General features: G+C 35.9%; 1 protein-coding gene across 1 annotated transcript; it reads left to right on the forward strand.

Annotated features, from left to right (window-relative positions):
* Positions 1–1024: 1024 nt before the first annotated feature.
* Positions 1025–18276, forward strand: eva1ab (eva-1 homolog A, regulator of programmed cell death b). The gene is made up of 4 exons (XM_079852948.1): positions 1025–1408; positions 11097–11147; positions 13440–13570; positions 15604–18276. Exons 3-4 carry the CDS (start codon positions 13480–13482, stop codon positions 15972–15974), a joined length of 462 nt encoding a protein of 153 aa, XP_079709074.1. The 5' UTR covers positions 1025–1408; positions 11097–11147; positions 13440–13479; the 3' UTR covers positions 15975–18276.
* Positions 18277–18311: the final 35 nt, after the last annotated feature.

Consider the following 18311-nt stretch of genomic DNA (forward strand, 5'->3'; position numbering starts at 1 on the left):
CAAAGTGAACTATCCCTTTAAGCCGCACTTAAAATGTATGAATTTCATTGCATTCCATAACAATATTTCAAGTGGCAGCTTCAAACAAATGATGCTAGAACTAACTTCACCTTTTACTGCTTTTTTTCTGGTTCTAAAGTCTCTTATGTTCAGCAAGGCTGCATTTATTTGATCAAAAATACAGGAGAAACAGCAATATTGTGAAATATTATTACTATTTAAAATAACTGTTTTCTATTTTTATATATTTTGAAATGTCATTCATTCCTGATGGCAAAGCTGAATTTTCAGCATCATTACTCCAGTCTTCAGTGTCACGTGATCCTTCAGAAATCATACGAACATCAAGAAACATTTCTTATTATTATCAATGTTGAAAACTGTTCCTTTTCACACAGATGTCCTACAGGTAACTACATATTTAGTTTAGCACATTATATGAACATGATCCACTAACATCTGACTACCGGAAAATGTCAGAATATTTCAAATTTTGAAAATGATATCTATTGGTTTGTAATTAAAACCAGTTTTTGTGAAATGTTTTGCTTCAAAAGTGTGTGCTGTCCGTCTTTAAAATAAAGGACACTTTGTATTATATTTTGTTATATATATATATATTGCAAAGAAATTTATACATTATTAAGTGACTTACATTACCAAATACATTCTCTGACCACTGTATTTTTCAAGGCTGTTTGATGGTCATGCATTTTAAAGAACATGAATTTTTTTATGAATTTCACTCCTGTGCACACACACACGTGTACAAAAATGCTTTTCCCCCCCCAGAGAGCCTCGCAGCAGAATTCCCAGCAAAAGTTAACAGGCAAATTCCAAGTACAGGCTGAATGAAATTCCCATGTCATGTCCTGTTCTCTACTAGTCGTCCAACCATCCCCCTCCTTCTCCTTCTTTTCCAGACTCCCTCTCTCTCTCTCTCTCTCTCTCTCTCGCTCTCTCTCTCTCTCTCTCTCTCTCACTCAGTCTCCCAGACCTCCCTCTTCCCCTTTCTTTCATACTCACTGCTCTCCAGAGTTTCATTCTGACTGGTCTGTGTCTGTCAGTGGTGAATATTTCTGCCTCCTGCCTTCTCCGTGTCACATTCCAGCTTCTAGGGCACAGCGTCCTCCTGACATGGGTTATAAAGAGAAGCACAGCTCTATGCATCTGCACTCGGCGCTATGACCACCTTTTGCCACCAGTGAAGTTTTTGAATTGTTTTGAATAGGCAAACAGACTCTCCAGGAGAGTTTACCTTCCTACTTTTTGCTCCCTTCTTTGAGACCTTTTGGACTTGTATGGATTCTCATTTATACAGAAAGCTCACTTATGCACAGTGGAATACTCAAATGAAACAGTATTTTACGGCTTCAGCTGAGATGTGTGCATGGACTGAATACAATGGGTGAGTTTGAGTGGAACTGTATGATGATCATGTTGCAATTGTGGGTTTGGCAGTTACTGTTTAAACAAAATTAAATGTCACACTTATTTAATGCTTATTAAATAGTTAAATAATTCATAATAAATAATAATTTAATAATTTGATTTAATAATAAAAAATAATACATATACTTATTTAATATATTCAATTATAATTGTTTAGTTTTACAATTAATATTATAATATTTAAGATATTAAATATTTTCTATTATTTTTTATAATTTTTTACAATTAAAGTAAATAATATATTTTTTATTATCAGATAATGTAATATGAGCTTATTTATAGGTGTTTCACTGCCCTTTTACTTGAATGTTTTTATTTCATGTTTTAAGTGAAATGGCAACTAGGTATTGACTATAACTGTAACATGAATATATAATCAGGTCATATTTCCCATGTCTATGGCCATGTATACAGATATGATCTATATCCTTTTATCTGCTGAATTAATATACTCTGCTAAAGCTATGAATTATGAAGGTTTGCATAATGTGGTTCCGAGCTCACTTTAAGGAAGACATAATAACACAACGCGTCATTGCAATTGAAATGACTATGCAACTAGTTTATCCACCCCTTCCAAAAAAAAAAAAAAAAAAAAAAGGGAACACCTTTGCTCTCTGTGTTAAATAAAAGCTGTTGAATGACTCGCAGGGGTTCTGGACTCTGTTTGAACAACAGCACCCTCGCAGGATTTCCTTTAACACTTCACATTAGATTGATGTCTTTTCTCTGCTCAGGAGGGCCAAACAGGGTCAACATCATCCCTCAAGCACAACCAGACACCCGCTGAGCCCAGAAACAAAACCTAAATGTTAATTATGGCTGTTTGACACAATTAAAGCAAGTTTAAGATTAATAATAAGGTTTGGTTTGTTATCAGTTAATGCATTAGGTATCATGCATTAACAATAAACACATTTTTTTTTTACATCACTTATTAATCCAGGTTAATATACAAATAAAATATTGTTCATTGTAATTCATGATTGTTCATAATATATTAACCAATGTTGATTTACACAACTTCAAATGTTAAGAATTTATTAGTATATGTAAAAAATAACATTAGGCTAGATTAAATGCTGTAAAGGTATTGCAATTTCATTTTAGCTAATGCAGTAACTAAACTTGACATACTGAACCCAACTGTAAAGTGTTAACACTTTTTGTTACTTGGTAGAGCACGCACAATTTCAGGCCCCAAATACCTCAATCAGGTTTCTTAGCATTATATTCTTATCTAATGGCATCATTAACAGGAGTTTCTCTGTGCTGAGTGAGGAGGAAGTGTCCTTTAGTCATACCTCTTATTTTATACATCCACCCTCAAATACACAAAGACCTCAATGTCTACACCATAATTGAACTATTAGCTAATAGCTACCTAGCCAATTGTTAGAGTGTGATATCCTTGTGGCCATAGACCTCATGACTAGAAACAATACTTTCCCTCACCTTTAGAGTCTGTCTCACTTTTAGAGCCTGCTGTCGCCTGCTCTGGTTCTCGAAGGTCTCTAATAGAAGGACCAGATGTTGGCAGGACTTCCTGCAACTCTAGTGGTCTTCGACAGCTGCTTTGTGTCAGCTCCTGTCCCGGTTCCCGCTCCTAGAGCAGTAACGGTGGGGCCGATGGCCCTGAACACACACAGGGCGGCATTGTTCAGTGAGACAGGCCGAACACACAGGATTCAAACAGGTCTTAGTTGAAGTAAGTGTAGTGGCCAGAGACTTCAAACTGAATGGCCATGTTGTTTCAAACCTGTATGAGTTTTCTTTCTCCTGTGGACACACAGCACAAAAAGCAGATATTTAGAAGAATGTTCTCGTTGCTTTTTTCCATTCATTGGAAGCATACAATAACTTGCGTCTCTCAAGATCCATAAAGGACAAAAAGCACCATAAAATTACATTCTCACTTGAAAAGTAGTGTCACAATGAATAACATTTTATCATCAGCACATGTATTTACATATTTCCTGAAATCTTTTAATGACCCTGCTGTTGTTCATTATGCTCCCTCACGTTTTTTTCTTTTTTTTTCTCCAGTTGTTCTCCAAACTTAATTTAATATTTTTGGTTTGGCTGGTTGAAGTCACAATGCACTGTTATAATGTAATTCCACAAAGTGGAAAAAAGCCTTCTGTCCGTATGATTCAAGCTCAAAAATACACAGGACCCTGGCAGGGAGCATGTGGTATTTTATGAGCCCCTGTGCCATTATACTCTGGGATTTGCCTATGTTTTGTATGAGATATGTGTTTTGTGCAGCATTACGGCCAGCCTATCACATGCTTTCATGATTCAGCATATATCAGCACTGCCAATGGGGTGCAGTTAAGCAATTAAAAAGAGAACAAGTGGCTATGGTTAAAAAGAAAAACGCAAGGAAACAAACTAAAAACAATGGGCCGTTGTGTTGTCTATTTTAGGGTTATGTCATTTTAAAGCAAGCCTGCCACAAAACTGCAATATTTACCATTTTCAAATTTAAAGTCATACTCTATAATGGTAATAAGGGGCCATTCACACAGAACACGTTTTGCATTAGTTTTTGCATTGTAAACATAAACTTTTTTTGAACCTCGCAGTTTTTTCAATTCCACTGCCCTTCATCTTGCATTTTTAAACTCAAAAACAAGTTTTTGCATTCTACTCCACTGCTTTTCCATTGTTTTTTAATGCAAAACACTCTAGATGGATGTAGTTGCGCATCTCATGTCATATTTAGAATGTAGAGTCATGTTAAAGGGATAGTTCACTCAAAAAATGAAAATTACCCCATGTTTTACTCATCTTCAAGACATCCTAGGTGTATATGACTTTCATATTTTAGACGAACACAATCTGAGATATATCAAAAAATGTCCTGGCTCTTCCAAGCTTTATAATGGCAGTGAATGGAGGATGAGATTTTGAAGCCCAAAAAAGGGCATACAATCCAAGTAATCCACACTGCTCCGGGGGGTTAATAAAGGCTGTCTGTCGGAAGTGTTAAATATGGATATTTTTCTTACTCGAAAGCATCGCTTCGCTTCAGAAGGCCTTTATTAACCCCCCGTAGCCGTGTGGAGTACGTTTATGGTGGATGGATGCACTTTTTTTGGGCTTCAAAATCTCATACTCCATTCACTGCCATTATAAAGCTTGGAAGAGCCAGGAACTTTTTTTAATATAACTCTGATTGTATTAGTCTGAAAGAAGAAAGTCATGTACAGATAGAATGGCTTGAGGGTGAATAAATCATGGGGTAATTTTCATTTTTGGATGAACTATCCCTTTAAAAGAGGTTCCTTTAAAAAAAAAAAACAATGGAGATCTTGCTTTTTTTTTTATTCCACTGCCCTGCATCTCAAAAAGGACACAAAGGGACTATAACTAGTACACCACAAAACAACAACACTGGATGCATTACAGCAAACATTCCAAATCCATTTGTCCTGTTGCCAGAATTGGCACAAACACAGGGAGTACCTCACAAATAGAACGGAGCATCCATTTACTGTTAGCCACTCAATGCATGATAAAGTGATGCATCTAGTGTGGACATCAGACAGTTTTTAACACAACACAACATGACGCGGTGCTTATATGCAAATATATTACAAGTCTTCTGAAGCCATTTGATAGTTCTATGTTCCATGGAAGAAAGAAATGTTTACAGGTTTGGAACAACATAAGTGTGAGTAAATGAAAGAATTTTTGGATTAACTAAACCTTTATATGCCTTTCATGCCTTTATATGCTTGTGTGGTGAACAAGTTCAGCATAATAAACCCAAAATACTTTTAACAGTTCTGTGGCAGCCATAAATTTTAATCTGCATTAGAAGCTTGATCTTGCATAAATATGGTAATAATTAGCATCTGTCCACACAGACGGTCTGTTTCTTTCTCAAATAAACTATTATACTGCAGATCAGTTAATGTCTTATGTTAATAGAGTTGACTCTTTGGCCTATAATTATGGAGTTGCTAACTGTTTAATTCTGAGCCAGGTGTGCGTGGCCTCAAGCAGATCAACTGAGAAGGCAACGTTTCAGCTGTTGCAGGCATGTAACCATTGCCATTACACAATGGCTTCCTTTTTTTTGTTGAGATTATTTTACACCCATGTAGCAAGTGACTTCGACCAGCTGTTTTGATTTGTTGGGTCTTAAAGGTTAATCAATATTTTTTGGAAGCAACTAAAATGTGAAGTGTATTTTGCTTTGTAAGACAGAAATGAAAATGAAATAAATGATCAAGTCTTCAGAATAGTCAAAAGGGCCTCTCAGGTACCTGATCAAAGATGATACTGTGTACCATGTGCGTTACGAAAGGCAAGAGGCCTGGCTGAATGCTTGTTTGTTTATCCTGTGGGGTCTGCTCTGAATGTGTGTGTGTGTGCTTCCATGTGTGTTAGTGTGATCTGTCAGTAAGAGCATAATCTGGCCTCCGGCTTGCTTACGTGGTAAAGCTAGGTCTGTGTTCTGAGAGACAGGACCTTTGTGAAGGACAGTGGAATGGCATGAATTTTACAAGGTTTCCATTAATACTTCAGTGTGAGTATTAATCTTTTTTTAAGGCAAGCATCACGTTTTAAAAAAGTACAATATGGCTCAAGAGCCTCTGGATATACGTTTCTGCCTGAGTTGTACATTCCAAGGATAATTACCCATGACCCCAAATTTAAAGAAATGTTCAATGGAGAATAGGATTCAAATGGGAATGCTATGCCAGCCAGTTACACTCTTAAAAATAAAGGTTCCTTATTGGCATTGATGGTTCCATGAAGAGAGTTTAACATGCATGGAACATTTCCATTTCCATTCAAAAGGTTCTTAAGATTATTAAAATGTTCTTCACAATAAGAAAAAAAGGTTATTTTAAGAACCGTTAACAGAACGGTTCTTCTGAGAAAGCAAAATGGTTCTTGGTATCGCTATGAAAATCCTCTTTTGGCATCTTTATTTTTAATGCACACAGACACACCAACATTGACATCCCTTGGGACATCCGTTTGAACATAGTTCTCCACTAAAGCGCTCAAAAAAGGTGATTCTACTAAAACATTCTTTAGCTGAAAGCTTCGTTCTGTTTCCAAGAAGCCAGACCTAAATAAACTCATCATGTTTTTCTTGCCGTGACAGCAAAAACCAGCAGCATGTTAAACATGGTTTTCGTAAGCATCCAAGCCTCTTTTCTCTCATGGTGGTTAAGGGTCAAAGAAACTGGTGCTAAATCAGTACAAAAGGGCAACATCCTTCAACAGCCCATTGTTTTTCATCCAAGTAAATCTCTCATCGTGACAATAAATGGTTAAATGTGGTATTATAAAAACATTTCTGAAAAATAAAAAAATGGCTATAGTGACGTTAAATAATAGTAGTCTCTCGTCTTGAGGCAGCTGAGGTATGGAAAAGCTTTAGTTTCCCCATCTGTGTGGGGTTAAGTACATTTAAGTCCTCCAGCTCCACTGTTCTGCTTCACTGAGCTAACTCTCACTGAGTTGGAGAGAGCCGAGACTGGCCCTGCATTCTGAAACCTAATATTAGAGAAGAAAAAAGCAGGGGAGAAAGAAAAAAGGAAGAAAAAAAAAAAAACACAAGGCAGAGAGGAAGTGTAGCATTAAGGTTGGCAAATGAATCTGCCCAAAGTCATGTTTTGTGATTATAATGAGGGTGAAGCGGTGTGGTGCAGGCAAATGAGAGTCAAATAAATCATGGCTGTATTTAGGATCTCAGGCTCTAACATGAAATGCTCAGTGATGCAAGATAATATCTGTTAGATCCTGTGAAATCGTAACTGGAGTTTAGTATTTGTAGTCTTTGGGTTTTTACTTTGGATATGTTAGTGTACTCCTGAAAGTTAATTCATGTTTGAATGAAAATGTCCCTCCCATAAACCATACAATATCACAGGGAATTCATTTATAAATGTACAATTTAAATAAAAAAAATATATTATGCCCAAAAAATATTAATGAAAAATTCATTGTTCAATAATGTAATATCTCCCGTGCAATCAATCAATCAATCAATCAATCAATCAATCAATCAATCAATCAATCAATCCATCAATCCATCCATCTCACAGTATGTTAAAAGCTTCTCATTCTGTTCTTTGTTAATGAAAGTGTTCCTGTAAATGTGCACTCAGTATGTCTATAAACCATGCAGGCTCATGTTGAATTAACTAAAATGGATTATTAGAAGAAGTCAAATGTGTATGTGGGATTATGTGATCAGACATAGACATCTTGAGCATTCATTATGCCATCTCTCCTAATCTTCCTTTATGAGGTGTGAGGAGATGGAGTGGTTTGTGGTTACAACCAACTCTGGATGGGATGAAAATTGCATGATACAAAAATAAAAGAGTCATAAGTAGAGGGAATTCAGTTTGCTTTGCGTCCGATCAAATGCTCATTTAAATCTGTTTATATTTGAGGGGTTTGATTATAGCAAAGACATGACTAGCTGAGGGATTCCATTGTTTTACACTCTCTCCGTCTTATTTTTCTGTATTGTCATGCACCTTCCTTATCTTTCTCTTAATGTTCTTTGACCATACTTCCATTTTGCCATTCCTTCTGATCAGAGACAGCTGCTGGAAAACTGCGTGCAGTCCTCTATTTTTAAACATTTCTTCTAAAAATAGAAATCTGAAACTCCCCAATGAATCTTTTTCTGTGATGTCTAGTATAATCTCTCTCTCTCTTATGAAAACAGTGATGAAGTCTTAATCATTCCCTCTGCTCTTTCGCTTCTCTTCTGAATCTCATGAGTTCACGATAAACAGACCCCTGTGAAAAGACATATTTTCATAAGGCCACTTGCAGTATCAGGCTCCCTCTGATATTTAACGACTTAAATGGTTTTGTGCTGGTATCCCAATCCTCTGACGAAAAAGTTTACGTAATGTTTTTTCACCCCCACAAAATGTGGCCCGTTCTTGTTTATTTTGATACTTGGAAGAAATGTTCGTAGGAAAGGGAGGCAGTTCATTCCTTTTAGCAGTCAACATTTATCACAGGGCTAAGCAGGTTTTTGTAAACAATCAATGTTCTTATAGTAAACTGCAAAATGTTTTTTTGTTCAGTGGAAGTCAATGGGGTCCAATGTTGTTTCGGACCTACTGACTTTCATCGTCTGGACAAAAACATAGGAAACATTCTACAAAATATCTTCTTCTGAGGAAAACATTCAGATTTCCAATGACATCAAAAAAACATCATTTTTTGACATTCAAAAAAGCACCTGTTTACCATTCCACCTGTTTGTTTGTTCTTGAGGAACTTACATAGATGGCACAGAAAAATGCCTGACCAGCTAAAAGTGACCTTCTTGGTCAACAATGCAGGCTGGTTGGGATGCTTGTGGGAGGTCTAGTTGACATTGACTCATTTTAACCCTGGCTGTGAATACTAATGACAGCAGATGTCCACCCATTATTGTCTCAACTTAAATATCATGTTATAGTTGAGAAACAGGTGCTTGAATTCCTGTTAAAATGATTAGATCCTGGAAACACTATGTAAGTTTGTTATTTGTGACTATGCGCTTAAAACGGGAGAACAGCCATGCTGCTTAACTTATTCGATGAGGAACAACATCATTTTAGAGTTACTCGTTTGCTGTACTTCTATTTGTGAAGTCAAATGAAAGGGTATTGGCTTGTGCCAGCTTTGAAGCTCAGGTTTGGGCTTAGTTTGGCTCGGTGTCTGATTAAAGCCAGGCTCCGTTGGTCCGGGCCTTCAAATACTACAGGCTTCTGGCTTCAATAAAGTCCTGCCAAAAATGAGCTGCCGCTTTCCTCTCTTGATTGCGGTGCATAACAGTGGTTCCATTTAGAGAACAACGCTGAAAACGTTCTCAAAATATTTGTAATAGACAATTCCAGGGAACATAGTAAGCATAATTCATTCAAGAATGTGATGGGCCTTATGACAAATCGGTGTTCTCATATTTACAACAACACATTTGACAATGTGTAGTTTCTGTATTTTGCCTTTGTAGGCTAATGCATTTCATTGTTATTATAGCCTGATAGAATTACATCTCACATTATTTTGTCTAATATATGCTGTGCTTAACTTAAACTTAAAAAAACCTTTACATCAGAGTTTTGAATTTTGAAGGACGTCATATAAATGTTTTTGTTTTCTTTGAATCTGAACATATTTACGGCATATAAGATAACCAATTTCAGTCATAACGTATTAATTATTTAAAGGATTAGTTCACATAAAACATTAGAATTCTGTCATTAATTACTCACCTTCGTGTCGTTCCAAACCCGTGAAACTTTCGTTCATCTTCGGAACAAAAATGAAGATATTTTTAATAAAATCTGAGCCACTTCTGTACTCTCCATTGACAGCTACGCAACTACCACTTTGATGAGACAAGAGATCGTAAAATGAATCCTAAAGCACTCAATTCATATGGATTAGTTTTACGATCTCTTTAGGGAACTTTTTGAAGCTTCAAAGTGTCAGTTGCGTAGCTGTCAATGGAGGGACAGAAATCGCTCAGATTTTATTAAAAAGATCTTCATTTGTGTTCCGAAGGTGAACGAAAGTCTTACGGGTTTGGAACGACATGAGGGTGAGTAATCAATGACAAAATTTCCATTTTTGGGTGAACTAGTTTAATAATATTTATTATTATTTATAATAATAACAAATTTAATACTTTTGACAATGTGTAGTTTGTGTATATTGCCTTGATGAATGATGGGATTAAATTGCTTTTCTGTGATCTCTCATTATTTTGTCCCATATATGATTTTTTAATGAAAAAAACTTCACTATTGAATTCATTTAAATAAGATGATGTAATCATCCTTTTCAAGCTTTAAGATTAAATTTCTGGCCTCTTTTAACCTTGTATTGACATTGGAAGAAGCTAAGCAATTTAGATCTATTTTAATATGATGACCGGTTAAAACCCATGAGATTTCTGTGGGAAAGAAGGACTTGTCCTGCATGGGAAAAGTCAAGTGAAGTTTTCCAAAAACATTATATACCACAAGAACAACAATTTACTGTTTTCCCAAAGTACAGATATGAAACCACTAAACAGATAATATTTTTTCACTCTGTTACATGCAAAATTAGAAAGGTATGATCACTGACTAATCATTTACCACCTACTGTATGTCATCTCTCTATATATTGCTCTCACACCAAATCCTGATATTCGCATTGTGACCAAGTTTCATTCTTAAAAAATCACGTCATAATTCAGTACGCAGAATTTGAGGTTTTACTCATTGTGCCTTTCAAATAGTAAGATAATTGGCCCGTCCCAAGCGAACTTTGTACAACTTCAACACGCATTATTTATTTTTTTGTCTAGTTAGGGAGGGTTTTGGTCCTGACTAATCACTGTGGTTGAATGGAGGAGTGTGTGTACAGGAAAAGGACTCATAGTGATACTATGTGATGTATGAACTCTAAGTTTGGGAAAAGAGCGTTTTTCCACTGAAGGTCTTATCATAGCACTGAGGGGGCTGCTCTGTTACATAGATCACTGTGACTCATACAGTAGCCCTACATTTTTTTTCTTTTGCTTTGTCCATCAGTTTTGAAGAGCCAAAGGGAGGATGCTGAAGTTTCTTTCTCATTGTGTCTTGCTTTCTTTTGTTCTCTGTTCTTTGCAGTGTGACCTTAAAGTTCGCATAGATGGACCACTATGTATCGACACACTCCAGGTAAGACTCTGCATATTAAACTTCTCATGCTATCCTGTGTTAAACAGGTAAAAAGAACCACAAACATGTCGCTGCAAAACAATAACATCAGCAGATCAAGAAAGACTTGAGCATCTGAGTATTAATAACAGTAATTCATTTGTGTTGCTGTAATTTTTGTAAAAGTACAAGCATCACAGACAGTAGCACTTTGCAAAAGGTTATGTGATTGTCTTGCATGGAGGCTTCACATAGCATTTGACTATTTACACCTGAAAATACTGTTTAAACATCCAAATTATGGTGCAGAGCCTGGGAGATATTCATAATTATAAGATAGTAATGAGGGTGAATGAAGAGCCTCATCAGACTGCACAGACTGAAAGACTCAACAGTTACATTTGCTTAGGAGTGCTGGGTATTTTTAACAAGTACTTTCCGTGTAAATGGTACCAATTAGGGCTTTAAAAACATGCAGTTAAAAATTAGATTCCCAAGAAATTAAACTGACTTTTATACAAGTGGTTTTATTGTGTATTAATTGTATTGTATTTTACTAAGTATGAGTATAAGTATATTTTACTAAGTATAAGTAACTATGCTTTTTTGTTTTTTGTAATTTTCTAGCAATACATTTTTAACAAATTTAGAAAATTTAAGTCCTAAAATTTAAGATTTTTGTTTTGAAATAAGTTACTTTTATTCCGAAAGGCGCATTCAATTCATTAAAAGTGACAGTGAAGACATTTATGATGTTAGAGACTTAAATTTAAAATAAATGCTGTTCTTCTGCACTTTCTATATATTAAAGAAGAATGTTAATTGTTTCATACATTGTTTTTATATTGTACGAATACATTTCTGAAGAATCATGTGACACTGAAGACTGGAATAATGAGCTGAAAATTCAGTTTTGCTATCACAGGAATTATCAAATTTTAAGATAAATTAAAATAGAAAACAATTATTTTAAAATGTGATAACATTTAATCATATTTCTGTTTTTGATCAAATAAATAAAGCCTTGGTGAATAGAGAGGCTAGAAATCTTACTGATCCTAAACTTTTGAATATCACCATATTAAGTAAAAATGATGACACTGTTGTCATGTAAATGCCTCTTCACACCAAGAACAAGTATAAAGACAACTATAAGATAACTATATTAGTGTCCACAACCAATACACAACATGTTTATTCTAAGCATGCGCTGCAGTTTTGTCGTCTGCCGCTTTAAATGCTCGAGCTCTATAAAGCAAGATGGATTCTGATTGGCTGTCAATGTTTCTATCGTTCATCAGCTGGAAAAAATTACCGCTCTGAAAGTGATTCCAATAATATCGTTTCTCTGTGCTGTTATCATTATAGTTGGGGTGTGGACTCTGCTATTCTTTTATATTTAGAACGATGTGAAAGGGCCTTGGTTTAATATGGATGCAGTCAAGAAGGTCAAGAACTCTTGAGGTGGGGCGAAATCACAATTTTAAGGATAACGTGCACCTATATCTGTGTAAAGTGTCAACATTCTGAAAGAGCAGCCTGTCTTCCTCTAAGTGAGACAGACCGAGACTCTACATTCCATTACACCCACGTGAATGACTGGCTCTGAGTGCCGTCTACCTTCAGCCCAGCCCCAGACTATACTGAAAAACATTTACTAACCCAAGCTTTCTGTCCAACCATCCTGCCACACTGACTCAGTGTTGTTTGTGTTCAACCACCTTTGTTTCATTACATTTGATTTCTTCTTTTTAGGATGAAAGACAAAAAACAGTCAATATGTCCTGGCAATTTGGCAACAATTTACGGGTAAATCTTCCCAGATGCCTAGAAATGGTTTTACGAGAGAGAATGAGAGAATGTCAGGGGTAGGATGGCATACTATAAATAAATCTTTCTTTGTGAAAGGTTATAATTTATATTATGATTGTCTCAAATGCAGTCATCAATCACCTTGTCAGTGAATAATAATGCATATGTTGGATCAGAATGTCTTTTTTGTCTGATCTTGTGTGACAGTTTGATGAGGAGAAATTAAATTTTAGGTTGTTACAATGTCTGTGGTTGCACAGTAATATAGCATGATTCTGGTGTTCGGAAATTTCCAGCCTGTCTGTAAAAATAGTTTTCTCAGCACATGAGGTTATGGTACAGCCTAAATGTAGGGAGAAATCCCAATATAATTACACTCTTTAAAACAACATCATTATAAGCTATGGTTCAGTGCTTCCCTTTATAGGGATTTTAAAAAATGAAGGTGGGTTCAGACTGGTTTTAACTTGCGGTATCTCCCTCTCTTTTTCTCTCTTTCAGTACCACAAAATAACTGATCCATAGAGTGTTCGTGTATGAAATGGTTACAGCTTTCCTCAATGAAAGGCAAGCCACTACCAAGGAGATGGCTTTAGTGAGCAATGCACTGGCTGCTTACTCCTTCATAGCAGGTAAAAACAAGTTTGGTACACTACTACTACCCTTACATCCCCACTATACCCTGTACAAAAACTGGCCGATTCATTTTTATTCTATTTCCAATTACAATTTTGGTTTCAAGCGATTATGAACACAAGATAATCATGTGCATAATTGCAATTTTTGCAACGGAACTCCAGCTTTTGTCTTGTTATAAATACACCCTTTTCCTTTACAGAGGCAAGTTTTTCTGCCCCTCCCTAAATGGATTTTTATATACTTTATATGCCAAAAATATTTTTATATTGAATACGTTTAGTACTTTTCAATGAAAACTGCTAATAATTCATTCTATATATAAAAATGAATTATACCAAAATAAGCTAGATCAAGGACTAAGGAAGTGCAATATAACAATTTATAGTTCTTAAGTATTTAAAGCTAATTTCTTTTCGTTTATTATTTATATTGTATGTATTATATGTTTTATTTTCTATTTTATTAAAATGTTCACCCATTTTAAATTGTTTTTCAATTATATTTAAAGTTCAACTGTTAAAAATTACTGCATGATGTTTCCAAAGTCAGTGAGTAATGGTGTTAAATAATCTAAAACCGCTGTATTATGCAGCCAGGCCAGTAGTTGATGCCACTTTGTGAAGAAACACTACACGCCTATAGACTGAACATCTAATAGAGTGGTGCAGGTATGACGTCACTTTGTAGGCCAACCGGGTTTAGGTTTGTAGGCCAACCTAAAAAATAAGGTCTGTGATCAACAAAAGTTTATGATACTTGCACGTTTTGTCCATCAAGATAATTATCACAGATGAACACAACTTTTATGAATTTTGAAGCCTAAAGGCCCTTGCACACTGAGTCCGAAATTCGCGTCCGAAATTTTCGCACGTTAAAAAATAAATACGACCTCACGTTATGTCATCACATTTGCACACTGCCTCCGAAACTTTCGTCCGTCAAAAAAAAATCTAATCGGGTTCGATTTTCTGCGTTTTTCGCATCCGTAACAAGGGTTTGAATGGTGTTTTGACAGTTTAGAGCCACAGAATGACGGACACGAAAAAACGCATGCGAAAATTTCGGATTCAGTGTGCAAGGACCTTAACTGCAGTCGGTAGAGTAGGTTATAAACGAACTACACCACAGTCCCATGACTTCAACATCACCTTCCAACAACTCTTTCAGTTTTTATCTAAAAACATTTTCCCAGAAAGTTTGAGTTAGAATAGTTTATAAGAGCATGATTATAAGCATAATGAGGCTGTAAAAGTGGACCGAATTTACCTGTTCGGTGTGATAACGATAACGTTTAATGTCGCGCCAACAGCCTCTGTCTGTAGTCCCATTTAGCCACTTGTTAGCAACCGCCTTTTTCAAGACGCGTAACAGCTTCAAAAAAATCACGAGACGGTAATATTTATGTATTTTATGTTGTAGAATAAAACGTGAAAGTGTCTTGAGCTTGTGTTAACCGCAGACCTTATTTCAGACATTTAACCAAAACCCCATTCAAAAAACCCATTGACTTCGGGACAATGGAACCGCTAAAATGTTAACTCTCTTCGCGTTTTGGCCTTTTTTTTTTACAGTCTATGGTTTTGGCCTAGAGTGATGTCATACCTGAACCACTATACGCACACATGCAACTGACATCACCGTTTTCCCAAAAATAAAATATGCTTTTGTGTATTTTACACGATAAAATAACGGTATCATTTTCAAAAACTTGCATTTTGAAACACGTTTTCAAAAGTGTTCTCGGGCCCCCAAAACACTGTTGTCGTGTAAAAAAAAATGGCCAAAATGCATGAAAAGTTCTCCATTTAATAGTTGAAATGCTTTCCAAAGCATATGGGGGGTAAAACAGATGAAACACACTGACATTTTTTACTTAATGTTTAAAAAAATATATATTATTTAGAAATTAAACATATCACCAGAAGCATAAACTGCATTTTAGATATTTTTTACTTTAATTTATCCGGACACAATCAATTACACCAAACGAATGCAAATGTTTCTAACCTTCTGAACTTTTCTGCAGATCACCCAGAACGGGCGGCACTGTATTTTGTGTGTGGAGTGTGTTTGGGACTGGTTCTCACTCTCATCGCGTTAGTGGTGCAGATCTCCTGTCGAACCGACTGCAAAAGGCAGCAAGCGCCCAGGAAAACAGGAAAGACTGCGGAGAGCACCAGTGACACGAGCGACAGCGATTCAGACTGGGACAATGCCTCCGACCTGTCAGCACGCCGCCACCGACGCTTTGAACGGACGCTCGGTAACGTGTTTACCTCCGCCGAAGAGCTGGAGCGCGCGCAGCGATTGGAAGAACGCGAGCGGATTATACGGGAGATCTGGATGAACGGACAGCCGGACATGCCGGGCACACGCAGCCTGAACCGCTACTATTGAAGTCGTTGTAGGTTTGAGGAAATATTGAACTGTATAATAGCTATTACACTTTTGGGGGATACAGTAAGGGACTGAGACATGAGCGTCGCCAACATTTACTAGACGTCTAGGAACATCTCTTCTGGTGGCACTGGCACTCGTGTTTTTAAAGGTGCACTTAGTATATTTTTTGTTTATGTTGCGCTGATATACTGACCATATGATACTGACACTTTTACTGACGCCTAGTGGCGTGGATGAAAAAGTTATGTTTTTAGTTACTGATGACAATGTAGAAATGTACACCACTTGGAGAAATTGGTAATTAATTACCCATTTATGCTTTGAAGTAGGCTATTCAAATAATGATCTGGTGATATTATTTTAAAACTCTTCAAATAACAAACAGGCATAAGTATTTAAACACAAATACAATAAATCCAAGCAGCATGCATTGAGGAAAAAAAAAAGGTTAATCAAGTAATTAAGACAGCTGCTTAAAGATTTTTATTTTTTTAAATGCCACACACTTGGAGCAACTTCAACAAATCTACATTTTGCCCAGCTCCAAGAAAAATTAAACAGCTATTCATTTCATAATGAGGAAAATTACTGAGTGCACCTTTAATGAAAACTTGTTTTAATGAAGAATTCACCATGAGATATAAAACAGGTGGAGGAATAATAATATGCTTGAGCTTTGACTATGCTTGCCTTGAAATATTGTGTTTTTAATTGGAATGAATTTTGTCTGAAATTAGTTTTAGTCACATGAATATTGGACAGTTCAGACACCTAATTTTATTAATATCTGAAACTTTAGTTGCCTGTAATATAATTTTTTTATTTAAGCAAAATGACTTTCTGTTACAAACACTTTTATTATACAAAAGCTTTGTCTTGGAGCTCAGGGTTTTCATGACCTCTGTGAAGGATTTCTTCTCATTTGTGAGATATTTTGTAAACTGACAAAACAAAATGATTGTCTGTGCCTTCATTTTCGAAAAATTTGTTGTAAAAGTAAAAAGATATTAAGGTGGAGGATTTACAGACATCTAACATAATCTCTTCATTTTTACAGTGTAGGGCTTTTTCAAGCAAGTATTAATTATGCATGGAAGACAATCACCTCTATTTGTACTATATTTTTCACAGGAATCAGGATAGTATGAATTTTCAACATGGTGCTATAGTTCAAATCCATCCATGCATGAGCGCAGTTGAGCAATCCAACTATGGTCCAGAAAGGTCAGATATGTCCTCAAATATGTCCCTGTCCTTATTTCACCCTTTGGTGTTCAACACATGCAGCATTTTAATAATGTAACAAAGAGGCTCACATGCTTCCACCGTCTCATTCCACATCGATTTAGTATAAGTGTTTCAAAAATATTTTCATTTTCATAAAAATATATGGATTTAGGCCTATTAGAAAATGATTTTGTGAGGAATTTGCATCTGGTTGTCTCTTCTTTTTTTTTTTTTTAACATGGTTGTTTTTAATGTGTTTGAGGGGGAGTAATGTGCCAAAAGTTTGTCTGTGGATCCAGTCAATACATCTTTCCATAAAATAAAAAACGAAGCTTTTAAAGCGATTTGTTCATGCCATTACTTCTGTAACCACACTCTGAATGTCTCTTTACACAAACTTTTACTGAATGTATTAGTGCCCTCTGTTGTCTGATGAGAACAGGTGTTATGACAGAATCCAATATACATTTGAAAGATTTTTATTCCAATATTAGGCCATGTAAATGAGTAGACGGACAAAAAGAACGAAGAAAGAGTAGGTACCTAAATAACCTTTTATAATATTAACTGTTTAGACTGAACAAAGAAACAATATGGAAATCTATGAAGTAGCATTTAATGGTACCATAATTTATATTAGTACAAATGAAAACAAGATAGGAAGTTCTGAAAAGCAAAAGGCAAATTTGTAGTTGTTTTAAAAGGTAGGCCTACACCACCTAACTTTTGGCCCTCTAGCGGTTAAAATAACTTAAGACATTTTGCGGAAGAACATTGTTTTGGCATATGGTTCTTGCTCTGTGACTGTGCGGATGAATATGGTTATACTGCTCACAAAACATTCACTAGCCTACTTGACTTAAGATGGAAACAATCTCAAGCTGACTAGCTGAAGAGTTAATGTAGCTATAGCCTACCTATTATTAATAGTAACTTACCTTGAAAATAAAATTCCAGCCACAGTGCTACAACCATAATAAAATGACCCCCTCACAATAGATAATGCTTGAACTCTGTTAGAGAGCTAAATATGGCAATACATCTGTTCAATAAAATACCTTACCTGTTGAGTAACAAAAACGCCATCTTTGTCATCATTGCCTTTAG

This window comes from Squalius cephalus (assembly GCF_949319135.1).
Source record: "Squalius cephalus genome assembly, chromosome: 20".
Taxonomy (NCBI): Eukaryota; Metazoa; Chordata; class Actinopteri; order Cypriniformes; family Leuciscidae; genus Squalius; species Squalius cephalus.